General features: G+C 61.7%; 1 protein-coding gene across 2 annotated transcripts in view; it reads left to right on the forward strand.

Annotated features, from left to right (window-relative positions):
• Nucleotides 1–26,789, forward strand: part of FRMD5 (FERM domain containing 5) — a 64,047-nt gene extending 37,258 nt beyond the window's left edge. Inside the window, exons 2-14 of one of the 2 annotated variants that reach the window (XM_041419100.1) lie at nt 8,187–8,291; nt 9,511–9,553; nt 10,006–10,084; nt 12,083–12,180; nt 12,912–13,035; nt 13,933–14,020; nt 17,144–17,232; nt 18,722–18,785; nt 19,571–19,662; nt 21,027–21,101; nt 21,554–21,622; nt 22,257–22,363; nt 25,233–26,789. In XM_041419100.1, coding sequence (XP_041275034.1) covers nt 8,187–8,291; nt 9,511–9,553; nt 10,006–10,084; nt 12,083–12,180; nt 12,912–13,035; nt 13,933–14,020; nt 17,144–17,232; nt 18,722–18,785; nt 19,571–19,662; nt 21,027–21,101; nt 21,554–21,622; nt 22,257–22,363; nt 25,233–25,807 — 1,608 coding nt within the window. In that variant the 3' untranslated portion in view covers nt 25,808–26,789. The remainder of the gene's footprint in view (nt 1–8,186; nt 8,292–9,510; nt 9,554–10,005; nt 10,085–12,082; nt 12,181–12,911; nt 13,036–13,932; nt 14,021–17,143; nt 17,233–18,721; nt 18,786–19,570; nt 19,663–21,026; nt 21,102–21,553; nt 21,623–22,256; nt 22,364–25,232) is intronic. The other variant, XM_041419101.1, reaches the window with a different exon arrangement.
• Nucleotides 26,790–27,023: the final 234 nt, after the last annotated feature.

A 27,023-nucleotide genomic window follows, 5' to 3' on the forward strand; every position in this document is an offset into this window, starting at 1 on the left:
TCAGAGTGATGGGGGTGCTGCTCAGGGCTTTGGGGGTGCTGCTCCTGGCGAGTGGGGCTGCTCAGAGCTTTGGGGGTGCTGCTCAGAGCCTTGGGGGTGCTGCTCCTGGCGAGTGGGGCTGCTCAGAGCCTTCGGTGTGCTGCTCAGAGGGATGGGGTGCTGCTCAGAGTGATGGGGTGCTGCTCAGAGCCTTCGGTGTGCTGCTCAGAGTGATGGGGTGCTGCTCAGAGCCTTGGGGGTGCTGCTCAGGGCCTTAGGGTGCTGCTCCCAGGGAACAGGGCTGCTCAGAGCAATGGAAGCTCTGCCTGTGGGGTGGGATCCCTTACTCACAGAGTGTAAGGTGGGAAATGGCTTTGCTGTTAAAATCCAGGCTGGCTCTGTGGGCTGCTGCTCCCACTCAGCACCAGGGAGGGGGCAGGGGGTGCCAAGAGGCCCTTGGTGCCTCACCTGGCTTTTCTGTGCCTTTTCCTTGCCGTGAGGATGGAAGGGGAAGCCCTGGGTGACTGGGCTGGACTCACCCTGTGGGATCTCCTGCCCTGGGCTGGCTGGAGCTTACACTGGGCTGGGAAGAGCATCTTCCCACAGAGCAGAGTGTGCTGGTGCCTGGCAGCGGGGGACAGTGCCCAGCCCTGCCAGGGACGGTGGGCAGCCAGGGCGGGGGTGTGCCAGGGCTCAGGACAGCTCACAGAAACAAGGTCACTCGTTTCTCTTTGAAAAAAAACAACAGAGCAAGTAATCCTGCTTCTGGCTTCCTGTGGGCAGCTGGATCCCGCTGGGCAGTTTGGGAAATGGATGGAATAGCAGCTTTGCTTGCCACGGAGGAGGGCACATCCTCCCTGCAGATGTTACTGCAGATCCTGCCTAAATCCAGAGCTTTGCCTGCCGAGCCCCTGCTGTGCTCCCCCCAGCTGGGGGCTGAGCTGGGAGCGGGGGGACACCCCGGGGGTGGCGCTGGGGCAGCACAGCCCCCTCTGAGCCGTGCCCTGCATGTGTGCAGGGAGATGTCAGCCCACGTCACCGTCCCTGGGCCAGCACCCAGAGCATGCCCTGTGCTCTGCCCGTTCCTCTGAAAAGGTCATGTGTGACACTGCCATGTGTCAGAGCCCTTTTGGGGGCTTTTCTGTAAAAACCGAGCAGCTGAGCAGAGCCCATCCCTGTGCAGCTGGAATGGCCCTGCTGGTGCTGTCCCTGGGCTCTGTCCCCTGGCACCCTGCCCCTCCCAGGGCTGCAGGGAACGGGCAGGACACAGGGCAGCAGGGTGGCACCTTGCAGACCCTGCCCCTGCAGCTCCCCCACCACAGAGCCACAGCCCTGCCTGGGGGCCGGGGGGTGACAGGGGCTGTGCTGTCCCTTCCAGGCCACCCCAGGGCTCCCGTGGGTCAGCAGTTCCCATGGGTCAGCAGTTTCTGTGGGTCACAATTCCCATGGGTCACAATTCCTGTGGGTCAGCAGATCCCGTGGGTCACCAATTCCCATGGGTCACAATTCCTGTGGGTCACCAATTCCCGTGGGTCACAAATTCCTGTGGGTCAGCAGATCCTGTGGGTCAGCAGATCCCGTGGGTAACAATTCCCGTGGGTCACAATTCCCATGGGTCACAATTCCTGTGGGTCACAGTTCCTGTGGGTCAGCAGATCCCATGTGTCACAATTCCCATGGGTCACTAATTCCCTTGGGTCAGCAGATCCCGTGGATCACAGCTCCCATGGGTCACAATTCCCGTGGGTCAGCAGATCCCAGCAGGACTCTCCTTTCTTCCCCCCAAGGTCCCCCCGGGTCCTGGCCATCCTGCCAGGCTTTGCCGGGCAGGGAAGGCAGGCAGGGATCACGGGAAAGGTCGGTGCTCACTTCACAGGGCTTCTGTTGGGTCCCAGGTGAAAGCAGACGTTTGCATTTAAATGAATATGTATTTTGAGACGTTAAACCCAGCGGCAAAACAAGGGCCTTGCTGAGATGACAAACGCATCTCTCCTTGTGCCTGTTCCCACGTCGCTGCAGCAGCCTTTGGAAACAAACCCGCGGAGCCAAAGCAGTTCCTGTGGCCTTCCTTCTCCCTAAAGCACCGCCGGCTGTGAATGCTCGGTGTGGCCCTGAGGGGCTGGAACCTGAAATGAGGGGAGCTGTGCATCCGCAGCTCTGTGGTGTGCGGGATCCCAGCACCGTTCTGCAGCTCCGGGTCAGCTCTTCAACCCAAACCCTCTTCAGGAGAGAAAAACCTGCTTGGGATGTGGGGAAAACGAGCTGCCTCTGAGCCATCTGGGAAGATAAGTGGGGTTTTTGGCTTGGTTTTGGAGGGTTTTTATTCTGGCTGGGGGGTGAGGCAGGACCGCCCCGGCCCCTGGATGGAGCGAGTGGCAGCAGCACACTGGGTCTGGCCACGGCCAGGAGGGACTGGCACCGGGGTGGCACCGGGGTGGCACTGGGCACGGCAGCCCTGGGGCTGTGCTGCCAGCAGCTGTGGGCAACTTCTGCACTGAGCTGGGGGCAGAGCATCCCTCGGGAAGGGAGCAGGGAGCAGCAGGCTCACCCCGGGGCAGAGCATCCCTCGGGCAGGGCGCAGCAGGATCACCCCGGAGCAGAGCATCCCTCGGGCCAGGGAGCAGGGAGCAGCAGGATCACCCCGGGAAAAACATCCCCCGGGGCAGGGAGCAGGGAGCAGCAGGCTCACCCCGGGGCAGAGCATCCCTCGGGCAGGGCGCAGCAGGATCACCCCGGAGCAGAGCATCCCTCGGGCCAGGGAGCAGGGAGCAGCAGGATCACTCTGGGGCAGAGCATCCCTCGGGACAGGGAGCAGGGAGCAACAGAACCCGGCTGGGGCAGAGCATCCCTCGGGGCAGGGAGCAGCAGGATCACCCCGGGGCAGAGCATCCCTCGGAGCAGGGAGCAGCAGGATAACCCGGGGCAGAGCATCCCTCGGGCAGGGAGCAGGGAGCAGCAGGATCACCACAGGACAGAGCATCCCTCGGGCAGGGAGCAGGGAGCAGCAGGGTCACTCTGGGGAAGAGCATCCCTCGGGCAGGGAGCAGGGAGCAGCAGGCTCTCACCGTGATGTCTGGTCAGCATCCCCAGCTCCCAGAGCATCCCCACCGGGCAAGGCACTGCCCGGAGCTGGCACTGCCCTCCCAGACCCGCTTTGGGAGCAGGGCAGCAGCGTTTTCTGCCGTGTGAGGTTTCCTGTGAGGCTGCTCTCGCCAAGGCTGGGCTCTGCCCGGCTCACCTGTGCAGGTGCTCCCCGTGCAGTGTTATCCAGTGCTCCCCGGGGTCGCAGGAACTCCTACATTAACAACAGAAGTCGGCTTTTTATAGCAGAGAGAGCTCTGGGCTGCAAGGGGGCTCCTACCCACAGGAGGGGCTTCCAGGGAGGCTGGCCAGCCCTTTTCAGGTGTAAACAATCCACACTAAGCGAGGGCCAGAGAGCAGAAACTTCCCAAAAATCTGGCACACCCTGAGCAGCAGGTGAGACACAGTTCTGGGGGATGAGCCCTGCACCAGCACACGGCTCTCCTCCCAGTGACCCCGGGGAGCACTGGATAACACTGCACGGGGAGCACCTGCACAGGTGAGCCGGGCAGAGCCCAGCCCCGGGCACTGTGCAGGGCAGAGCCCAGCCTGCAGCATCCGTGCCAGCTGGCAGCACCTCCGGCAGCCTGCGGGGACCCCGAGCCCTCGGGCAGCTGGGCTGGGGAGGGTGGATGGCTCTGCCCTGCCCGGAGCTCCAGAGCCCCGGGGCTGTGCCTGGACACCTGCAGGGCTGGGCAAGCCCGGGGAAAAGCACAGAGCACGTTTTGCAAAGCCCTTGGAAGCTGTCAGGAAAGGTGGAGATAAGCCCTGCCCGGGCGCTGGGAAGAGCTCCTGGCACAAATTCCTGATTATTGACGGGTTTAAAAATGTGCTCGACTGCTGTCCCACTGCAGACTTGCCTGAATGAGGACATGAGTGGCTGAAATTCCGTGATGGAGAGCCGTGAGGAACCTTCTGCATACGCCAGCGTGTCAAAGGGTTGCAGACCTGCAGGGGATTAAGAGCAGCGCCGATAATCTGGAGCTGAAGGCTCTGTGGGGCCCTTCATTAGGAACTTTCCTCCTCAAGAGCTCTATAAACTTCTGGATCAAGCTGCCCAGATAAGTCTTGAAGACAGAAATTACTGTGTCAGCGAGGAGGAAGGATTAGAGATAACAGGGAATTAATACTGAAATGCATATGCTATAAATATAACAGGATTACAGTGCAGTTATGTAAAAGCCCTTTTCCTTCCCCGAGCCTCCTCGGGTGGGCAGGTGGGCAATCCCCTGAGCTTCTGGCTTCACCTGTGGCTCCCAGGGCATCTTTTCTTGTCATCTTGACAGGACAATGGCTTCAAACTGGCAGTGTTCAATGGGATTTTGGGAGGGAATTGTTCCTGGCAGGGTGGGCAGGCCCTGGCACAGGTGCCCAGATCCCTGGCAGTGCCCAGGCCAGGCTGGACACTGGGGCTGGAGCACCTGGGACAGTGGCAGTGTCCCTGCCATGGGTGGTCTCTGAGGCCCCTTCCCACCCACTCCCCTCAGTGCCAGTGTCCCTGCTGCCCCCTCCCCAGGAGGTGCAGGCACTGCCCCAGCCCTGCCCTGCCCCTTGGGAACCCCTCCCCTGCCTGGGGGAGCCCCCAGCCCCTCCTGGGGCCCTGGGAGGGGGGTCAGTGCAGGCAGGGATCCCTTGGAGCGCTCTGCTCCAGCTGCTCTGGATTTCGGGGCTGCTTATTCCCTGCCTGGAAAGGAATATTCTCGGCCTATTTTTGCCCATTTCCTCCTCATTCCAGGGCTTAGCAGAGGCTCTGGCTCACGGTGGGGGCTGAGAGCTGTCAGTCAGGACTTGGCCCAGCCTGCAGAGCCAACATTAACTTTGTCTGAGGGGTGATAAATCCTGGGCTCGTACAGCACGGCGCTGAACTTGGAAAATGAAGCATTTAAACCACAATATTGCAGTCAAATTGCTGGTGAAAATCTCTTCATGTTGGCAGTGGAGCTGGAGGGTCTTTGATCTCTCCCAGCTCAGATGTTGCTGCCAAAGAGACTTAAGCTAAAACTTCACTTTGTAAAATAGACTTTTTCTGACAGTTTCCTTTAAAAAAATAATCTCCTCCTAAGCTCAGGAAGCAGGGACGAGTGGGCAGCCCACAAGGAGATTTCCAACCCAAATAACGCAGGAAGGAGCCACTTTCAGCTGCTTCTGCTGCTTCTGTAAATCCTGGGCTTAATCCCAGGAGCAGCTGGGGGGGGAACGTGGCATTGAGCCCCAGGAGTGGAAATGCTGAGGTGGGCTGGGGTCTGGCACCCTGGGAATGGAAATGCTAAGGTGGGCTGGGGTCTGGCGCCTCGGGTGTGGAAATGCTGAGGTGGGCTGGGGTCTGGCAGGGGATGCTGCAGGGCTGTGGAGGTGGCATGTGAGGGTGGCAGCAGGGCTGGGCACAGGCTGGGGAGTGAAGATGCTCCCCAGCTGTGGGGCTGGTGCTGTGCCCTGCCATGGCATGGGGTAACTGCTCTGGAACGTGGCTGTGCCTCCCATCCCTGCAGCCAGGACTTTGGGACAGGGCTGATCCCCGGTGCAGTGCTGTCACTGGGGTGGGACTGAAGGCTCCTGCCTCGACTCAGCCCTCTGGTCATTTGCAGATGAGCTGCTATTTTTAAATATCTCTTTTTTTTTTTTTTTTTCCATTTATTTTTCTATCTGTGGGTGACCCTAAACTTGGCTGAGAAGCTCAGAAAAGCAAAGAATGCAAGGTTACTTTAATCTTCTTGAAGTCTGGCAGTCCCCTGGGCCGCTGTGTGTGCCAGGGCCCATGGCCCCAGAGCCTGGCTCTGCTTCACAGCCCGTCCTGCAGGAGCTGTGCCAAATCCCAGCCTCCTGCAGGTGCATTCCACACCTTCCCGAGGTGTGAGCACCATCCCACCCCTGCCATGGCAGGGACACTGCCACTGTCCCAGCTGCTCCAGCCCCAGTGTCCAGCCTGGCCTTGGGCACTGCCAGGGATCCAGGGGCAGCCCCAGCTGCTCTGGGCACCTGTGCCAGGCCTGCCCACCCTGCCAGGGAACAATTCCCCATTGCCAATACCCCATCCAGCCCTGTCTCTGGCAGTGGCAGCCTTTCCCTGTGTCTGTCACTGGAGTTCATGATGAAGGGTCTCTCCCTGGCTCCCTTGGAGGCACCTCCACATTCTGAAGGTGCTTGGCAGGTGTTGGCATTCAGGACAAGCCCTCGGTGCCAGCCTGGCACGTGGCATCCCAGCCTGTGCCAGCAACTGCCCGTGGTCTCCCCGTCAGCCTGGGCACCCCGGAAGGCTGACCTCAAAAGCCTGCAGACAGACAGACAGACAGGAGTCCCATTTTATAAGAACATGTCAAGATGCAAACATGGAATATTTAAGCCGGTGTTATGCAATGGGAGCTCTTTTAAGTCGTGATTTGTAAAGGCAGTTCAGATAATTTCCTGAAAGACATTCTGCTAATGATTAATTTAGAATATGTTTAATTCAAGTTAGAGAGATCAAAGAGGGAGCATTTTCCCTGTAATGCCATCCGTGGTTTCACACTCTCACCGGATTCCGGGCACTGGGGGGTGCCTGCTGTGTCCTTCCCTGCAATCCCCCTGTGAAGATCGCAGAGGAAGAGTTCTGCAGGCTCCGTGCTGGTTTGGGGCAGGGGAAGGAAGGCAGAGGAGCCTCGAGCCCATCCCTGAGATTTGCTCAGGGGAGGGACGGGATGCTGGGGATGTGGAATCAGCCCTCCCCTCCCGCAGCAGCGGCTCCGGGTGGCTCTGGCAGTCCTTCCTTGGGCTCTAGCGGGGATGATTCAGGAGTCTGAGCTCCGTGGGTCTCTGCAGGGCCGGGCCGGCTGCTGGGCTGGGCTGCAGCAGCAGCTCCAGAGCGCCGGGGCTGCTCCGGGGCTCGCAGCTGCTGCAGCGAGCCCAGAGAGGAGCCACGGAGCCGGCAAGGGCTGGAGAGGAGCTCGGGGGGGCCCTTCTCGGTGTCTCCAGCTCCCTGACGGCAGGAGAGACCCCCGGAGGGTCGGGCTGTGCCCCCAGGGAGCAGGGACAGGAGGAGAGGGAGCAGCCTCGGGCGGGACGCCGGGAGAACTCCGTGGTGCCAAGGGCTCTCCAGCTGCCCAGGGCAGGGCTGGAGCCCCCATCCCTGCGGGGTTTAAAGCCTGCGGATGTGGCACCGGGGCATGGGTTAGAGCTGTCCTCGGCGGTGCCGGGGCCGGTTGCACTCGGTGGTCTCGGGGGGCTTTTCCACCCTCGGTGTCGGTGATTGCCTCCGGGGGGGCCGGGCTGGAGCTGGGGCTGCTCACCCCCGGCCCGGGCCGCGGGGCACGGCTGCCATGTGTGAAAAGCTCTTTATTCACAGCACAAACACATTCCTGGTGCGGCAGCGAGCCCCGGGATCCTGCGTCCCGTGGGCTTCCCCCGCCGCCGTCCGCGGCTGCTGAGCGGCTGTGTGATCCCATAACGCGCTCGTTTGCCCCGATAACGCGCTCATTTGATCCGATAACGCGCTCGTTTGCTCCGATAACGCGCTCGTTTGATCCGATAAGGCGCGTTCCGTGTTCGTGTCGGGAAGCGACGTGCCTGCCGTGTTTGTGGGAAGGCAGCAGGCAGGGCTGTCAGGAGCAGCCTTTGATCCGCGGAGATGCGCGGCGGCTCCGCACGCCGGGGCTGCCGGCGGCTCGGTCACCGGCATGGCAGGGGTTAACGGCTCAAACCGCGGGCCACCGGCGGAGCAGCGGGGGGCTGCAGCCCCCAGCCGAAGGGCAGGAGGGTTTTGGGGGTGCGGTGGCCAAATCTCGGCGCAGGAGCAGCCCGGGGGCTGGGCACACAAGCCCACCCGTGCGGAGCCGGGTGAGGAGAGGCCGGTACGAAGCAGACCCTGCGGGGGGATAATCCTTTCTGTCAGGGCCGTGATCTCCCCTACACGGCCGGCTCCGGTGTCAACCTCCTCCCCGGGAGGCATCGCGACATTCCCGCCTGGGGCTGGGGCTTGTCATCCCTTCTTGTGGGCACAACCGCCTCGGCTGGGACGGGAGAAGGTTCCGGAGCCCAAAGTGCCACACAGGAGCTGTGTGCGGGTGGCGCTGTCCTTGGTGCAGACCCCTCACACACCCCCCGGCTCTGCCCCACCGCCCCCCGTGCTGTCACTGACTCTCTTTGTCCCGCAGAGAGATGCCAAGGGCCAGTACCTGTTCGACCTCCTGTGCCACCACCTGAACCTGCTGGAGAAGGATTACTTCGGCATCCGCTTTGTGGACCCCGACAAGCAGAGGGTGAGAGAGACCCCCTGCTCGGGCTGGGGGGGCGGCTCAGGCCTGTCCTGGCAGCTGGAAACTCGAGAGAGAGCTGGAACAAAATCAGGAGTAGGCAGTGGTGAGGGGCTCCTCCCCAGCAGCCCTGCCCTGCCCTGCCCTGCCCTGCGTGGGCTCTGGGTGTGCCGGTGGGGCTGTTCCCTTGCCCAGGGCACAGGGATCTACTCATGGCCCCTGAGCCCCCAGGGGACTGGGATCTACTCACCCTGAGCCCCCAGGGCACAGGGATCTACTACAGCCCCTGAATCCCCAGGGAACTGGGATCTACTCACCCTGAACCCCCAGGGCACAGGAATCTACCCACAGCCCCTGAGCCCCCAGGGCACAGGGATCTCCCCACAGCCCCTGAGCCCCCAGGGGACCCGGCAGGGCGGGCTCAGGGATGCTCCCGGAGCAGCCCCGGTGTGCCGGCTCCCTGAGAGCCCCTCGGGGCCGGGATGTGTCCCCGGAGCTCTCCCGGACCCCGCGGGGGGCTGAGGCACCCGGAGCCTGCAGGGATGGAGAACGCGGGGCTGCCGTGAAGCGAGGAGCCAGACCCCTGGCAGCGGTGGGCAGGACCACCTCTAGCACGGATTCACGTTTGAACACCGGGATCGGTGTCTGACGGCTCCGTGCCGAGGATCCGACGCCGGAGCGCTGCCTCGGGCGATGGAGAGTGAGAGCAGGAGGCCGATCCAGGCAGGAGCCGGCACGGATCCGTGTCCTGCCGGCCCGGGCAGAGGATGGGGCACAGCCCCACGGTGCTGGATCCCCTCGGCAGGGCTGTGCGAGTGCCCTGCGCTCAAGCAGGGCTGGTGCAGAACGAGCCCCGGGGCCCCTTCAGTCCCTCCTCGCCAGCAGAGCCCCGAGGCTGTGCATGGGAAGCGCTGTGCAGGCACAGCCGTCGGTAACAGCCTCGTGCTGTGCTCCCACCGATCAGTGAAAGCCTCAGAACAGCCAATTCCTGCTCCCGGGGCTCCTCTGCCTCTGCTGGCACAGGGAGCAGCCGAGGCTGAGCCAGGAGCTGGGCACGGAGCTGCTCCTCCCTGCGGATGGGACCTTCTGAGCCTCCTGCTCCCTTCCAGGGCCACTCACCACACTCAGGTGGCTTTTCCCACCCAGAGCAGGACTCCTCTTCCCCATCCTCCCCACCTCATCCAGTCACGGCTGCCAGGCTTAAATTGCCTTCTTTTCCTTTCAGCATTGGCTGGAGTTTACCAAGTCGGTTGTGAAGCAGATGCGGGGTGAGTGTTGCAGGCGGTCTGGGCAGACTCTGCTCCTTCCATCTGAGATGTATTCCCATTTTCTCCAGCCTGGCCCCTCGGGGGTCAGTTCCAGCCCCTCTGCCAGGAGCAGCTCCCCCAGAAGCTGTTGGGTGGGCTGAGAGCAGGGTTATCCTCAGCCAGGGGCAGCCACGGCCAGCACAGGGCAGCAGCCTCCAGGGAGAGCAGGACAGCAGTGACATTTGGGAGCGGGCAGTGTGTTGGCTGGTGGGTGGCCAGAGCCACTGGCACTTCCCTCAGCTCTTTAGGGACGCCTGCTCTAGCCATGGCTCCTGCAGTGAGGAGTGCAGCCCCTCCTTAGCTATAGCAGTCTGGGGGGACAATCAGGGGAGCCCCCGAGTGTGCCCTGGGTGGTGTGGGGGTGAAGGGGACAGCCCTGCCCTCTGGTGACACGGTGTCCCTGCTGCCTGCAGCCCAGCCCCCCTTCACCATGTGCTTCCGAGTCAAGTTCTACCCCACGGACCCCGCGGCGCTGAAGGAGGAGATCACCAGGTGAGGATGGGCCTGGGGGCTGGCAGCCCCAGCAGCGGGGCTTGGCCGGGGCAGGAGCACACGGGAGAGCCTGCTGTGCAGTCAGCAAGGAGCCACTGGGATTTCCCAGCCAGCCTGGATGCTTTGGGGGTGTTCCTGCTGGGGGAAGAGCTCAGGAGTCCCCAGCTGTGCTGGGTCAGCAGGCGCTGCTGTGCCGGGTGGGGAGCACAGGCTGAGGGTGGGCAGGCCTGGCACAGGTGCCCAGAGCAGCCCCTGGATCCCTGGCAGTGCCCAAGGCCAGGCTGGACACTGGGGCTGGAGCAGCTGGGACAGTGGCAGTGTCCCTGCCATGGCAGGGGTGGCACTGGATGGGATTTAAGGTCCCTTCCTGCCTGAGCCATCCCTGGGCTCTGTGATTAGAGCCCCTGGCTTGGTCTCTGGCTGCAGCCAGTTCCAGACCCCCACTCCAGGGCAGAGCACTCCGAGCACAGCCCCAGCTCTGTGACACAGCCACTGCTGCTCAGGCTCCAGGAGCAGGCACTGGTGCCCTGCCCGAGCACATCCCCAGCTCGGGGTGTCCTCACCGTGCTGGGGCTGCCAGGTGTGGGTGTCCCAGCCCTGTCAGGTGTCTGTGTCCCAGCCCTGCCAGGTGTGGGTGTCCCAGCCCTGCCAGGTGTGTGTGTCCCAGCCCTGCAGTCCCTGCCAGGTGTGTGTGTCCCAGCCCTGCCAGGTGTGTGTGTCCCAGCCCTGCAGTCCCTGCCAGGTGTGTGTGTCCCAGCCCTGCCAGGTGTGTGTGTCCCAGCCCTGCAGGAGCGCTGGCGAGGCGCTGCACGCGGAGCTGGCAGCACAGCCTCTCCTGAGCTGCTATCTTTAGGGGCTCCTCGTGCTGCTCTTCCTGCCAGCAGGAAGGACACCCGGGCCCCGTGGAGCCAGCACAGCAGCCTTGGAGAGGGAGCTGTGCATCCCCAGCAGCGGCGGGCTGCTCTGCCTGGGCTGGAGCCTGCACGAGGGGCTCTGAGCTGGCACCTTCTGTGGGGACACCTGAGAGCCCCCCAGGCCAAAGGGGTCCCTGCCACGGGCTCTGACCAGAGCCTGCAGTGCCAGCCCAGGGGGAATGGCTTCCCAGTGCCAGGGGCAGGCTGAGCTGGGATATGGGGGAGAAATTCTTCTCTGCCAGGGTGCTGAGGCCCTGGCACTGGGGCAGCCTGGTCCAGCGTGCCCCTGCCCATGGCAGGGGGTGCAATACACAGAAGAATTTCCTCCCAAAACCTGATCTAACTCTGCCTTCTGTCACCCCCACTGGTCCAGGCTGAGGCAGGTGAGCTGCCCCTCCTTGCTGCCCTTTGAGGTGTGCCTGCAGCTGCAGCTGGAACTGGGCTTAAAATTCACTTTTCCCTGGACCGAGTTCACTCTAATACCAAGATTTCTCTTTAATGTGTTTTATCTGTGAGAATTAATGGCTTACCTCATGATAAACTCAGATTTGAGCAATGAGGCGTGACCGAGGACTGCAGAGTGCAAATCTAGTTCTTTAAATTCATTTCTGAGCGCTCCATTTTGCTCCTTCCCTCATGACTTATGTTTTACCAGCTAAAGGTTTTCCCAAACGCCACACGACGCAGCCCAAAATGTTACTTAGGTTTAAATTTATTGGAATGTGTAATTTTTCCAGCATAGTTTGTCCTTTAACTGGGCGCAGAGACAGGGATGCACAGGAGGCAGCTGGGTGATGCAGCGAGCACGGAGCAGGGACGTGGGTGCGTACACCGAGGGAGGACACAGAAAGTTTAGGAAGGAGAAAATCACCTTATGGGAAGCTGAACATCCAGGGGAAATGCAGCAGGCACTGGTGGGATCTAGGTCGTGAGACCCTGGCCAGGGTCAGCCCAGCAAGTGCATTTTGGGCTGCTGGGAGGGAGATGCCACAGCAAGTGCCTGGTGGCAGGTGTTCCCTGACTGAATGGGCTGTTTGGGTAATTTAAACTGTGCCTAATGAAGGGGCTCTCCTCCTGGGCCCAGGTACCTGGTCTTCCTGCAGATCAAGAGGGATCTGTACCACGGGCGGCTGCTGTGCAAGACGTCGGACGCCGCGCTGCTGGCAGCCTACATCCTGCAGGGTGAGAGACCCCCTCTGCCGCCAAGGAGCCCTGCCATCCTGCACTGTCAGAGCTCACAGCGCCCACCTGGGCTGGGCTGGGCCGGGCTGGGCTGCGGGAGGGCGAGGATGGCTGCTGGGCTCTCACCTGCGAGGCCACAGCTGCCCGGTGTCCCCAGGAGCAGCCACAGCTGCCCGGTGTCCCCAGGAGCAGCCACACCTGCCCGGTGTCCCCAGGAGCAGCCACAGCTGCACGGTGTCCCCAGGAGCAGCCACACCTGCCCGGTGTCCCCAAGTGCAGCCACACCTGCCCGGTGTCCCCAAGAGCAGCCACAGCTGCCCGGTGTCCCCAAGAGCAGCCACACCTGCCCGGTGTCCCCAGGAGCAGCCACAGCTGCCCGGTGTCCCCAAGAGCAGCCACAGCTGCCCGGTGTCCCCAAGAGCAGCCACAGCTGCACGGTGTCCCCAAGAGCAGCCACACCTGCACGGTGTCCCCAGGAGCAGCCCCTGGGTCACCCAGCCCCTGGCCTCCTGCCTGCTCCTGCAGCCTGAGGAGTTGATAAATTTGGGAGGGTGAGCATGTGCTGCCAGGTGACTGCCACACCGACAGCAGGGTGAATTGATGCAGTTAGTGCCTGGCAAAGGATCCCCCCGTGGGGTGGGAGCAGGGCGGGGGGCTGCCCTGGCTGGGGTGGGGATGCAGGCTGGGCTCTGCTCCTGCTGCTCTTGCCCACTGGGTCTGTCTCCCACCAGCTGAGATCGGGGACTACGACCCGGGGAAGCACCCAGAGGGCTACAGCTCCAAGTTCCAGTTCTTCCCCAAGCACTCGGAGAAGCTGGAGAGGAAAATCGCCGAGATCCACAAGTCAGAGCTGAGGTGGGGCAGCTGCGGGGTCGGGGACACCCAGAGCACCCTGTCCCCTTTGGGACTGTCACTTGTGTCACATCCAGCTGGGACCTGCTCCTGCCTCAGCCAGCACGGCCCAGGGGGCTTCATGGGGACAGTGCCCTGCATGGGACAGTGCCCTGCATGGGGACAGGGACCTCCATGGGGACAGTGACATGCATGGGGACAGTGCCCTGCATGGGGACAGTGACATTCATGGGGACAGTGCCCTCCGTGGGGACAGTGCCTTGCACGGGGACAGTGCCCCGCATGGGGACAGTGACATTCATGGGGACATTGCCCTGCATGGGGACAGTGCCCTCCATGGGGACAGTGCCCTGCATGGGGACAGTGCCCTCCATGGGGACAGTGCCACTCATGGGGACAGTGCCCAGGACCCTCCCAAAGCCCTGCTCCCTCAGCCCTGTGAGCTGACGTGAGCTGTAGAGCCATCACAATCCCCATGGTCCCACAGCACTGCTGGTGCCTCTGGAGCTGTGTCCTGAAGGATTCCCAGGGAGGGGAGTGGGTTTAGCTCCCCAAAACCCCTCAGAGCCGTGTCCTCATGTGCCAGGGGCTGCTGCCCTCTGCCAGCAACTCCCCTTTCCTTCCCTCCCGTGAGATGTTTGTGCTGCAGGCAGGGAATCCATCCCTAAATTTGGCAGATGCCTTCTGACCCTGCCAGCGCTGCCAGTCCAGCGTGCTCCTGCGCTGCAGCTGGCAGGAGAGGGTGGGCCAGGCTCCAGGGCTGGCTCCTGTGATCCCATAAAAATGTCACGGCAGTGTGCTGTGGCTGGTGCCTCACCGTTAGCAGGATCCCTGCAGCTGCCTTCCACCTTCCTGTCTGCCGTGGAATATTCTTTTTTCCCCGTTTTTTCCCTCCTGCAGTGGGCAGACACCAGCTACTTCAGAGCTGAATTTCCTCAGGAAAGCCCAGACTCTGGAGACCTACGGGGTTGACCCCCACCCGTGCAAGGTAAAACAGCTCCTGAACCTGTTCCTAAGGCTGCTGGACTCCTCTCTGTGGGCAGTGGTGTCTGCTGGGGTGCCAGGGGCTGTCCCCGCTGCCTTTGTCACCTCCAGCAGCCCTGGGCTGTGCTCAGGGGGCCATCAGCCTTGCTCAGCCTCGGGCCCATCCCTGGCCAGGGTGAGAGGGGTGGGAGAGTGTTGAAACCTCCCAGAGCTCCCAGGGAAGCTGTAGGAAAGCGTTTTCAGCCCAGACAGCCGTGCCAGGGTGGTCCATCCCCTCCTGCAGAAGCAGGGCTGGGAGGCAAGAACCAGGTCAGTGAGGTGGCTGAGGAGCCACCAGGCATTAATCTGCCTGGGACAGCCCATCCCTCTGCCCTGCCCAGCCCATAATCCAGTTTGCTGCTGGGAATGCTCTTTATGCACCGAGGATGTCACTGAGGGTGTGTGGCTCCTGCTCCCTGGTAATCCCACCGCCTGCAGATGGGAGTGGGATACAGAGCAGACACACAATGCTGCTCTCTGCCCCTGCTGGGGCTTTTCCCTGGGGCTTTCCCTGGGGCTTTTCCCTGGGGCTTTTCCCTGGATTGTGCCCATAAGCACACAGCTGCAGTAAATTGGGGGGTTCCCTGTTTATGGGCAGTTTCTGAGTACCCAGGAGGTCTCTCTGCTCTGAACTCCCCCTGAAGCAGTGATCTTGCCAGCAGCCACCCCCCTGTGACCTCTGCTGCTGGAGCCAGGCAATTGCCATCCCTTTACTGCAAGAGCCCTTTGAACATGTTTGAATTATACTAATTATTGTTCCTGTAAGGACAAACACACACACTTGTATGTCTGTCAGCAAATTCTGCCTAATTCATCAAGAGCTGCTGTTAGTGTGCTTAAAGGACCTGGGAACCAAAGTGTTACACTAATTAACGTTCCTGTAAGGACAAACACACACTTGTATGTCTGTCAGCAAATTCTGCCTAATTCATCAAGAGCTGCTGTTAGTGTGCTTAAAGGACCTGGGAACCAAAGTGAAATGAAGCTGATTTCTTCTGTTCTCTCTTCCCCAGTGGACTGTGGAGAAGTTTGGACGAGGGGTTTTTCCCTCTCAGCAGCATCCTCAGTTCAGTGTCCCTTGACTCAATCCTGTCTGAAGTTTTCATGGTGCTCTCATAGCTTTCTCCCCCAAAAAAACAAACACAGAGAATGATCTTCCTCTCTTAGCAGGGCTCAGTGAGTCCTGGGCTGCCCTTGGTGCTTGTTTTGTATGTAAATCCCTGCAGGAATGCGTGTCTGTGTGAGAGAACAGCAGGGCTCCCTCTGTTTCTCTGTTTTTTGTGACGGACAGAACTCTGGCCGGGCCAAAGAGAGCCGTGGAATGGTTTTGGTTGGAAAAGCCCTCAAAGGCCATCGAATCCAGCACTGCCAAAGGCACCACTGTCCCTGTCCCTGGGTGCCACATCCACAGGTTCTTCTGAGCCCCTGTAGGGACCTGTGCCCTGTCTGGCACGCCCTGCCCCTCGAGAGCCTCTGCATCCCCGGCAGACACATCCTGCTGCCGAGGCTCTGCCTCTGCCCTCGAGGTTTTCCCAGACTTGGGACAGAGCCAGAGTCATTTGGGCAGCCAGGCCCGAGCTGTGGCTGGGGCAGAGGCACACAGCAATGTCCCTCCTGTGCCAGGCAGGAATGTCCCTCCTGTGCCAGGCAGGAATGTCCCTCCTGTGCCAGCCGGGGCATGAGTTTGGGCTGCCCCCTCACCTGTGCAGGTGTGGGGCTGAGGGTCACAGCTGAGATGGACTTTGCTTCTGAGCACCCTCAAAAGCCACTGGGGATCTGCTGGCCAAACCTCCCGGGGTGGATCCAGCCAGTGCTGCTGAGCCCCAGCTCTTTGGGGTTCTACAGCTCAGCCTGTCCCTGCTTTCCCTGGGACCCTCCCTGGGAGTGCCTGGGATGGGCTGAGGGCTGGCACTGATTGCTGGGCATGGACTGGCACAGGAGTGCCTGGGATGGGCTGAGGGCTGGCACTGATTGCTGGCATGGACTGGCACAGGAGAGCCCAGGATTGGGCTGATTGCTGGGTTTGGACTGGCACAGGAATCCCAGGACTGGGCTGAGGGCTGGCACTGATTGCTGGGCATGGACTGGCCCAGGAATGCCTAGGACTGGGCTGAGGGCTGGCACTGATTGCTGGGCATGGACTGGCCCAGGAATGCCTAGGACTGGGCTGAGGGCTGGCACTGATTGCTGGCTGGGACTGGCACAGGAGTGCCCAGGATTGGGCTGATTGCTGGGTTTGGACTGGCACAGGAGTGCCTGGGATGGGCTGAGGGCTGGCACTGATTGCTGGCATGGACTGGCACAGGAACGCCTGGGATGGGCTGAGGGCTGGCACTGATGCCTGGCAGGGACTGGCACAGGAGTGCCTGGGATTGGGCTGATTGCTGGGTTTGGACTGGCACAGGAATCCCAGGACTGGGCTGAGGGCTGGCACTGATTGCTGGCTGGGACTGGCACAGGAGTGCCCAGGACTGGGCTGAGGGCTGGCACTGATTGCTGGCTTGGATGGCTCTGTGCCAGCCGGGCCCTGGCTGGGCAGGGCTCTGAGGGAGGCAGGTACAGCTGGGGGTTATCTTGTTCTGGGTTAATTGCTATATATAATATACATATATTTAGGACTCGGACGTCAGTGATCCTTGAGGGTCCCTTCCTACTCAGGATATTCTGTGATAATATAATAAATAACCATATTAAACGATATATATTATAGTAATTATGTACACCAAATAAGTAGTGTATATCTATGTACTAACTATATACACCTACATAGAGTAATATAGTTACAACACACACACACACATATATATATGAATAAAAATAATATATAAAAATATAAAATTAATAAATGTAATATATATAGAAGATATAAATACACATTAATTGCAACAACTATAACATGGTATTACATTAATAGCAGGAATTCTATGAAGGTCAATATGACATTTAATGTAGATAACAGATCACTGTGGCATCCTGCTGGCAGTGCCAGCCCCCGGGGCGGGGCCGTGCCCGGCGCTGGGGCTGGGGGGACAGGGACGTGCCAGCTGTGCTGTCCAGCAGCTGCACGAGCCTCGCTGTTGCCTTGCAGGACGTGTCTGGCAATGCAGCCTTCCTGGCCTTCACCCCCTTCGGCTTCGTGGTCCTGCAGGGGAACAAGAGAGTTCACTTCATCAAGTGGTGAGTCCACTCCCAGCGTGAGCTGAGCTCACTCCCAGCGTGAGCTGGGCTCCCTCCCAGTGGGATTTCCCTCCCTCCCGTGTGGTTTCCCTCCCTCCCTCCCAGTATGATTTCCCTCCCTCTCTCCCAGTATGATTTCCCTCCCTCTCTCCCAGTATGATTTCCCTCCCTCTCTCCCAGTATGATTTCCCTCCCTCTCTCCCAGTATGATTTCCCTCCCTCTCTCCCAGTATGATTTCCCTCCCTCTCTCCCAGTATGATTTCCCTCCCTCTCTCCCAGTATGATTTCCCTCCCTCTCTCCCAGTATGATTTCCCTCCCTCTCTCCCAGTATGATTTCCCTCCCTCTCTCCCAGTATGATTTCCCTCCCTCTCTCCCAGTATGATTTCCCTCCCTCTCTCCCAGTATGATTTCCCTCCCTCTCTCCCAGTATGATTTCCCTCCCTCTCTCCCAGTATGATTTCCCTCCCTCTCTCCCAGTATGATTTCCCTCCCTCTCTCCCAGTATGATTTCCCTCCCTCTCTCCCAGTATGATTTCCCTCCCTCTCTCCCAGTATGATTTCCCTCCCTCTCTCCCAGTATGATTTCCCTCCCTCTCTCCCAGTATGATTTCCCTCCCTCTCTCCCAGTATGATTTCCCTCCCTCTCTCCCAGTATGATTTCCCTCCCTCTCTCCCAGTATGATTTCCCTCCCTCTCTCCCAGTATGATTTCCCTCCCTCTCTCCCAGTATGATTTCCCTCCCTCTCTCCCAGTATGATTTCCCTCCCTCTCTCCCAGTATGATTTCCCTCCCTCTCTCCCAGTATGATTTCCCTCCCTCTCTCCCAGTATGATTTCCCTCCCTCTCTCCCAGTATGATTTCCCTCCCTCTCTCCCAGTATGATTTCCCTCCCTCTCTCCCAGTATGATTTCCCTCCCTCTCTCCCAGTATGATTTCCCTCCCTCTCTCCCAGTATGATTTCCCTCCCTCTCTCCCAGTATGATTTCCCTCCCTCTCTCCCAGTATGATTTCCCTCCCTCTCTCCCAGTATGATTTCCCTCCCTCTCTCCCAGTATGATTTCCCTCCCTCTCTCCCAGTGCGGTTTCCCTCTCTCCCAGTGTGTTTCCCCCCGGGGCTCCCTCGCTCCCTGCCATCCCCAGGGCTGTGTGGGCCCTGGGCAGTGCTCGGGGCACCCAGAGCTCTGCTGTCCCAGGTCATTGCTCTCTGCCTTTGTCCCCTTTGAACCCCACCATGCCCGTGCCAGCCACACCCCAAACCCCCCCAGCCCCCGGAGCTCCTCAGCTGTCCCTGGGTCACCCAGCTGTGCCTGCTGTGTCCCTGGCTCCTGGCACTGCCAGTGCCCGTGGGACGAGCTGACCCCCAGCTCCAGCCAGGGGTTTGTGAGCCAGGGCTGCTCTCAGCACCCCTGGCACCTCCTGCGGTGGAAAACAGGCTCTGGAAGCTTGGCTTGGCACAGCTGCCACCTGCCTGTCCTTGTCCCCCCAGGAACGAGGTGACCAAGATGAAATTCGAAGGGAAGACTTTCTATCTGTACGTAAGTCAGAAGGAGGTGAGTGCTCCCCCTCCCCGTGGGACATCCTGGGCACGGCGTGCTCCTCCAGGGATGGGCAGCAGCATCACCCCGGCCCTGCAGGGACATGGGGACAGCAGCTGCGGCTCTGTGCCAGTGCTGGGGGCACCTCCCTGCTCCTGCTGCTGCCCACATGTGGGCATTGGACCCCAGAGCCCCCTCAGCCCAGGGCATTGGACCCCAGAGCCCCCTCAGCCCAGGGCATTGGACCCCACAGCCCCCTAGCCAAGGGGATTGGACCCCACAGCCCCCTAGCCAAGGGGATTGGACCCCACAGCCCCCTCAGCCCAGGGCATTGGACCCCACAGCCCCCTCAGCCCAGGGCATTGGACCCCACAGCCCCCTCAGCCCAGGGGATTGGACCCCACAGCCCCCTCAGCCCCAGCCAGGCCACACGGGGTGTCTCCCAGGGCCCCCAGAGCTCCTGACCATGCCCTCCCTGGGGATTATTCCCGAGGTGCTTCTTCATTGCCATCATCCCTCAAAGTCAGCCAGAGCTCCTCTGGCTGGTGCTGGCTCCCACAGGAGCCATCAGCAGGAATTTTTAAAAGCCCCTGTGTTTCTGGCTGCTCCCAAAGGCCGGGAGGGGTGGGCACATCTGCCCGTCCCTCACGGCAGGTGCTGCACCAGGCTGACCCCAAACGGCTCCGGAGCAGGATCTGTCCCTGCCAGTGCCACTCTCCAGCTCTGCACGCTCCACTCTTCGTCTGTGGCATGAGCACCCCTCCCTGCTCTCCCCCTGACTCCCTGCCTTTCTCCTTTAGGAGAAGAAAATTGTTCTCACCTATTTTGCCCCGACACCAGAAGCCTGCAAACACCTCTGGAAGTGCGGGATCGAGAACCAGGCTTTCTACAAGTACGTGCTGCTTTCTGGGCTGTCCTGCAGCCCCCAGGGCGGGGTGCCCACCTGTGGGCTCCATCCAGGCACCGGGGTCGGTCACTGGCCATGTGGCACTTGTCCTGGTGGTCAGTCACTGGCCATGTGGCACCTTGTCCCAGTGCTCAGTCACTGGCCATGTGGCACCTTGTCCCGGTGGCCCTGGCAGAGCCAGCAGCCACCAAAAGCACCCCTGCCCTGGGTGGGGTCTCTGCCCTGCAGGGTCCCTCCTTTCCCAGCCCCTCTGTGCTCATCCCTCCTCAGCAAACTCCCGTCAGGAAATTACAACTAATTATTTGGGATGAAGCTTGGAATGCCGAGCAGCACCGTCCTGCTCAGGCCATATTGACCCAGGCCACTCCGTGCTCCTAATGAGTTTTATTTCAATCAGCAAGCTGCGAGACAGAGCATGCGATGCGTTCCCACTGGGAATTGTGCAATCAGCAGCTGCAATCAGCAGGTTTCACTCCTCGTTACGTGAACACGAAATGAAATTGCAGCAGTGCTTTACAACTCTCCCTGTGACAAATCGTGGCAGCGAATCGCCGCAGGGTCCTGCGCCGTGGGCTGGCCTGAGGGGCTGCTGGGCACTCCTGGGGTGGGGGATCAGCTCCTGGGGGGTGGGCAGGAGATGGGAGGGTCCCTCTGGGCAGCTGCACCCACCCTGTGAGAGCCCACCTGCCCACGAGGGGCCGGGTCTGTCACCCTGCAGCTCCCAGGCCATGGCAGCCTTTCAGCCCCCCAGACAGTGCCAGTCCCTGCTCGGGGTGTCACTGCTGCCCCAAAGGGCCAGTCCCTGCTCAGGGGGTCACTGCTGCCCAGAGGGTGCCAGTCCCTGCTCGAGGTGTCACTGCTGCCCCAAAGGGCCAGTCCCTGCTCAGGGGGTCACTGCTGCCCAGAGGGTGCCAGTCCCTGCTCGAGGTGTCACTGCTGCCCCAAAGGGCCAGTCCCTGCTCAGGGGGTCACTGCTGCCCAGAGGGTGCCAGTCCCTGCTCGAGGTGTCACTGCTGCCCCAAAGGGCCAGTCCCTGCTCAGGGGGTCACTGCTGCCCAGAGGGTGCCAGTCCCTGCTCGAGGTGTCACTGCTGCCCAGACAGTGCCAGTCCCTGCACAGCTGTCCCTGCTGGCCCTGGCAGGAGCTGTGCCCCAGCCCCTGCAGTGCCCTTGCCCTGGGTCCCCCCTGGCAGGGCCGGGCTGTGTGCGTGCAGGGGCCGTGTCCTGCCGGCCAGGGGCACCTGCAGCAGCAGCAGGTCACACCCCCGGGGCTCTGCTCCTGTCACCCAGCCTGGCTGCCCGTGCTGGCAGTGCTTGGCAGGGCTCTCACAGTGCCCTGGGCTCTTGCAGGTTGGAGAAGTCGAGCCAGGTGCGGACGGTGTCCAGCAGCAACCTGTTCTTCAAGGGAAGCCGCTTCCGCTACAGGTAAATCCTGGAGAGGTAAATCCTGGACAGGTAAATCAGAACAACGAGGTGTGAAACAAACCACCACTGTCCCTAAATTCCTGTGCTGAGCTGCTGGAGCGAGAGCCTGGACTGGGGACCTGGTGTCTCCAGGGTGGGGCACCCCAGCGTGTCCCCCCACCGAGGTGCACAGTGCTGGCACCCTCCTTGCTGGCATGGCAGGACCTGGATGCCCGTGTTGTGTCCATCTCAGCTGAGGGGAGGTCACCCCTGGTGTCCAGCATCCCATGCCACAAAAAGCCCAAAATATGGTGGCAGAGGTGTCAGCGCAGCCTTCTCCATCACCCCCATTCCCCTGGAGAAAACATTCCTGGAGCTGTGTGGGGAGGGGCCCAGGCTGTGCACGGGGTGCCCACCTGGCTGCCAGGGCCGTGCTCTTGTCCTCACCTGTGCTGCTCTTGACCCACCTGCAGCGGCCGCGTCGCCAAGGAGGTGATGGAGTCCAGCGCCAAGATCAAGAGGGAGCCCCCCGAGATTCACCGGTGAGAGCCTGGCAGCAGCTCCCAGGGGCGGGAGAGTGGGGTGGGAGTGTGCACAGGGCACTGGCATGTGCCCGGGGTGGGAGTGTGCCCAGGGCACTGCTGTGTGCCCGGGGTGGGAGTGTGCCCATGGGAGAGCGGGGTGGGAGTGTGCCCAGGGCACTGCCGTGTGCCCAGGGCAGTGCCATGTGCCTGGGGTAGGAGTGTGCCCAGGGTGGGAGCATGCCCAGGGCACTGCTGTGTGCCCAGGGCAGTGCCATGTGCCTGGGGTAGGAGTGTGCCCAGGGTGGGAGCATGCCCAGGGCACTGCTGTGTGCCGGGGTGGGAGTGTGCCCAGGGTGGGAGCATGGCAGGGGCACTGCTGTGTGCCTGGGGTGGGAGTGTGGTCAGGGCACTTGCATGTGCCCAGGGTGGGAGTGTGCCTGAGGTGGGAGCATGCAGGGGCACTGCTGTGTGCCCAGGGCAGTGATGTGTGCCCAGGGTGGGAGCATGCCCAGGGCACTGCTGTGTGCCCAGGGCAGTGCCATGTGCCTGGGTGGGAGCATGGCAGGGGCACTGCCGTGTGCCCAGGGCACTGCCGTGTGCCCGCAGCGCTGGCTCTGTCCTGGCCCTGATCCTGTCCCTGTCCTGTCCCCAGGGCCGGGCTGGTGCCCAGCCGCAGCTGCCCCTCCATCACGCACGGCCCCCGGCTGAGCAGCGTGCCCCGCACCCGGCGGAGAGCCGTCCACATCTCCATCATGGAAGGTAGGACACGGGGCAGCCCTGCCCCACACGCTGGGGCACGGGAACACGCACACCTGGGCACCTGCACACACAGGGACACACGGACAGGGCACACGGACACAGGGACACACACAGGGACACACGGACAGGGTACACGGACACAGGTGTGCACATGGACACAGGGACACACACAGGGACACACACACAGGGACACACGGACAGGGCACACAGACAGGGCACACGGACACGGGGACACACACAGGGGCACACGGACAGGGCACACGGACAGGACACACGGACAGGGCACACGGACATGGGTGTGCACATGGACACAGGGACACACACAGGGACACATGGACAGGGCACACGGACACAGATGTGCACACGGACACAGGGACACACAGACAGGGGCACATGGACACAGGTACACTGATGCATGTACACACACACACACACACGTGCACAGTGTCCAGCTGAGGCCACAGCCCTGGTGGCTGGTTGTCAGCAAAGCTGGTGTTCCACCAGGCTGGAGCAGGGAGGCTGCTCCTGATCCTGGGGCTGTGTCACAGTAGGATGCACTGGGAAGAAGGTCTGGCAAAAGGCAGAGCGCTGGGAGCAGCTGTGGAGGTGCCCCACGGGGCTGGGGACATGCTGGGGGCTGTGGCTGTGCTGCTGGCGGTGGCTGTGCTACCTGCTGGTGACAACAGTGTCTGACTGCCAGTGACATGGCTGTTCCCTGCCCCTGGATGGGGCCAGCCCTGCCCCAGCACAGCCACCCCGATCCTGGTCCTGGTCCCCGAATGCAGGCAGGGACAGGGACTGTCTGCCCCCCGGGCAGGATTTAATTCTGCCAAGGGATCCCAGGGCTGGTGGCTGTGCCAGTTTTGGGGATGGAAGCAGCCAGGGTCACCTCTGCCACGCAGTTCCATGTGACAGTCTGTCCCCCAGATGCCGCTGGGAAGCAGCCAGTGCGTTAAATCACCTCCCACCATAAATCACCCCGAGCTGGTACCACCCCTTTGCTTTTCCTCACTCTCACTTCAGCTCGGTCCCGTGGGAATGCGGCTGCCCAAAATAGTGCCGAGCCCAGGGCCGGCAGCAGTGCCACTCTCGGAGCTGTCCCCGCACTCCGCGTGTCCCCGTGCCACGGGCCACCATGGTGAAGTGCCTGGTAAAGATTAAAACCAGGGTCAGCGTGCACCTGTGGCTCATCAACCACTGCTGCCGGGGCGTGCGGGTCCGGGTGCTGGCCCTGGGCCCGCGGCTGCTCTCCCGGGCCCTGGGCATTCTGCCGCTGCTCCCGGCTGCCCCCAGCCTCGGCCACCCTGCTCCCCACGGCCCCGGGGACCCGCCGGAGCCAGGTAACGCTGCGCCGCGGGCTCTGGGATCTCCTGCAGCGTGCAAGGGGTTCCCACGGACTTGGTTCCTGTAGCCAGCTGGTGAGCAGGTGGGGGCAGGAGCGGGGGGTGCAGGGTATGCGGCAGGGAGAGGGCTGGGGTCTCCCAGGCTGGCTGGGCTCCAGGCTGTTGTTTCCACAGAGCAGCTCCGGTGGTGGGGCTGGACTCGGATTTCCAGGGTTTCCCAGCGTTTGCTGCCAGTCCTGTGGGAGCAGACGGCAGGAGGGTTTGGGTCTGGGGGCCAGCACTGCTGTCACTGTGGTGATGAGCGGTGGCACCCCCCCAGGGGCCGTCCCCCATGTCGGGGACACAGTGGGCGCCGTGGGGAGCACTCCCATGAGAGGGGAGAGCGCAGAGCTGGCAGGGTGAGAGCGTGTTCCCTCCTCGCTGCCCGGGAGCCCGGCGTGGCTGTGGCGCTCATCCGGGCAGCGCTCACAAAGGAGAGGCTGCAAATCCCCGGGAATGCGGCCGGATGAGCTCCGGGTGCTGCCCGTCACCCTCCGGCAGCCAGGACGTGGTGACAGCGTGTCGAGGTGCTTTAGTGCACTGTGCTCTTCCCCCGGGGACAGATTCGGCCCTGTCCCTCTCCAGCCGCCTACAGGGTGGCCCTGGAGACCAGCTAGTCCCCACCGTGACCTTCAGACACCCTCCCTGGAGCTGGGGCCACTGCAACAGCAGAGTTCCTATCCCCCCCTGCCTGCCAGAACTACCTGAAACAAGTCCCTTATGTGTGTGCTTTCTTGGAATTTGGGGATTTACAGGAGATGATGGTAGGGGCAGGAGTTCCTTGCTACAAAGGACCAAAGCTCAGCCTGGTACGGGGCTGGGAGCTGGCACAGGGGCTGGCACAGAGCTCCTGCCACGGCTCCTGCTTGGGTGTGAGCGACATAAAACACTTGGTTTGTGGTGAACTCAGAGCAGCCTGTGCTGCAGGGGTTCCTGCATGCGATGGGGACATCTCCCCTGTGTGCTGAGGGACCCCCAGTCCCACCAGCCCAGCACGACCACCCGGGGTTCTCATCACTGCCCCCGTCCCTGCCATGGCCGTGCCCCCAGCCCGTTCCTGTCGGTGTCACCCTGTCCCGGGCAGGTGCCCCTGGTGCTGCAGTGCCAGCAGCAGAGGGGCCCCAAGCACTGCGGGCAGCTGCCAGGGGGGCTGTCACTGTCACCTCAGGGCAGCTACAGCCCGCGGGTGCGTGTGATCGCCTGCGGAACAGCCCGGACCCTGCTGCGGTCCCGGCTGGCAGCCAGCGGCCGGCGGTGCCGGTGACAAGCCGGGCGGGTGTTGAGGTGTCACCGCCGCAGTGACGGGTGGCTTTGAAGGGGCTGCAGGTCCCGAAGGACCAACAATAACAGCAACAAGAAGCAGCGACCCATGGCAGCCGCCACGCTCCGTCCCGCGGGGGGCACCGGCGTGGGGCGGCGCGGGCAGCTCCCGGCTGCGGAGAGGAACCCACCGCACGCCCTGAGCGCCCCCTCCCCTGTCTCCCCAGGCCTGGAGTCCCTCCGTGACAGCGCCCACTCGACCCCGGTGCGCTCGGCTTCCCACGGCGACGCCTTCGCGGGCCCCGGGCGGAGCGGCCGCGCCGAGAGCAGCGAGCGGGTGGCCGTGATCGCCGACGAGAGCTACAGCCCGGCGGACAGCGTGCTGCCCACGCCCGTGGCCGAGCACAGCCTGGAGCTGATGCTGCTGTCGCGCCAGGCCAACGGGGCCCCGTGCAGCATCGAGGAGGAGAAGGAGTCGGAGGCGGGCACGCCGGCGGCGGAGGCGGAGGGCGAGCTGCGGGCGCTGTGCCCGGGCGCCGGCGGCCTGGGGCCGGCACAGGCCCAACAGGTGAATAAGTTTCTTTTAAGTGTCCTCCGTTTGCTCCTTGTGACAGTTGGACTCCTCTTTGTTTTGCTCCTCCTCCTGATCGTCCTTACCGAGTCCGACCTTGACACTGCCTTTTTCCGCGATATCCGCCAGACCCCAGAGTTCGAGCAGTTCCATTACCAATACTTTTGTCCCCTCAGGCGATGGTTTGCCTGCAAGCTCCGCGCCGTGGTAAACCTGCTCATTGACACCTGAAGGCAGGAGCCACCACGGGGGCCTGGACCTGCCGCCGTCACTCACTAACCCTCCCCTCCCGACCCCGAGCCCGGCCGAGGAGGCGGCTTTCCGGGAGGAAGAGGAGGGTGGGCGCAGCCCCCGGAGCCCCCTCCTCCCCGTGCTCCCACCCCCGGAGCCCGCACAACACCTCCCGCCCCGAATCCCACTCGCACGACTTGGGAAGCACCGAGCAGAGGGGAATTCTTTGCTCCGCCACCCCGGCCGGGGCTGGCGGGGCCGTTCGGCAGGAGCTTTAGCAATGGTGCTACTGAGGTTTCATTTAACACTCGTGTACTGTTACGGTACTCGATCCGCACTGTGCCCGCCGCCCCCGCCCTCCACGAACCGCTTGGCAGAGCCCTCCCTGCTCACCGGAGCCTCCTAAGGAGGTGACACGGCCGCCGGGCTCCGGGGACGCCCCGGTGCCCTCCTCCCCGCAGCGCAGCCATCCGGAGCCCTCGCCCTGCTGCGGACTCGGCCCTTCGCCGCTTTTTTAAGCCTTGAAGCATCGGTGCTCCCGAGGGCAGGGGAGCATGGAAGCCAGGGGACGCCGGGCACGCGCGGCCAAACCTGGCGTGGAGCTGCAGTGGCTGTGTCAGATTTATTGGGATGACCTTTACCCTCCGCCACTTGTACCTGTTTTGTAAAAAAAAACCAAGCAAAAAGAACAAAAAAAAAAAAGAAAAAAGAAAAAAGAAAAACAAAAGAGAGACATTTCAAGGTCTATTTTAACAAGGAAATGCTATTTTGTTATCAAATCTAATCCAGTCTTTTTTTACTTTACGGATGGGGTGACCATGGGTGCCGCTACCGAGCAGTTCCCAGTGAGCAAAGGTTTCAGAGGAAACGCCGGGAGCCCGAGGCCAGCTGAGCCCTGCTGGGCTTGGGACAGAGGAGGAGCTCTGGTTTTGGGACTCCTCCCAAGACAACACAGGTTTGGAAGCGCTGGTGACACTGAAGAAGCCAACGGACACCGTTGTTGAGTGCAGGTCAATAAACCCAACTCATCGTGCCGGTGATGATCCCCAGACTGTTGGTCAGGAGCAGCAGCAGCCCATCCACAGGCAGCAATAACAGCCAGTTCTGGTTAGGTTGGGGTGACAAGTTGGACACGTCAGCAAAAAAAAAAAAAAAAAAAAAAAAAAAAAAAAAAAAAAAAAAAAAAAAAAAAAAAAAAAAAAAAAAAAAAAAGAGG

Source organism: Onychostruthus taczanowskii, unplaced genomic scaffold (assembly GCF_017590055.1).
Source record: "Onychostruthus taczanowskii isolate IOZ18803 unplaced genomic scaffold, ASM1759005v1 scaffold6, whole genome shotgun sequence".
Taxonomy (NCBI): Eukaryota; Metazoa; Chordata; class Aves; order Passeriformes; family Passeridae; genus Onychostruthus; species Onychostruthus taczanowskii.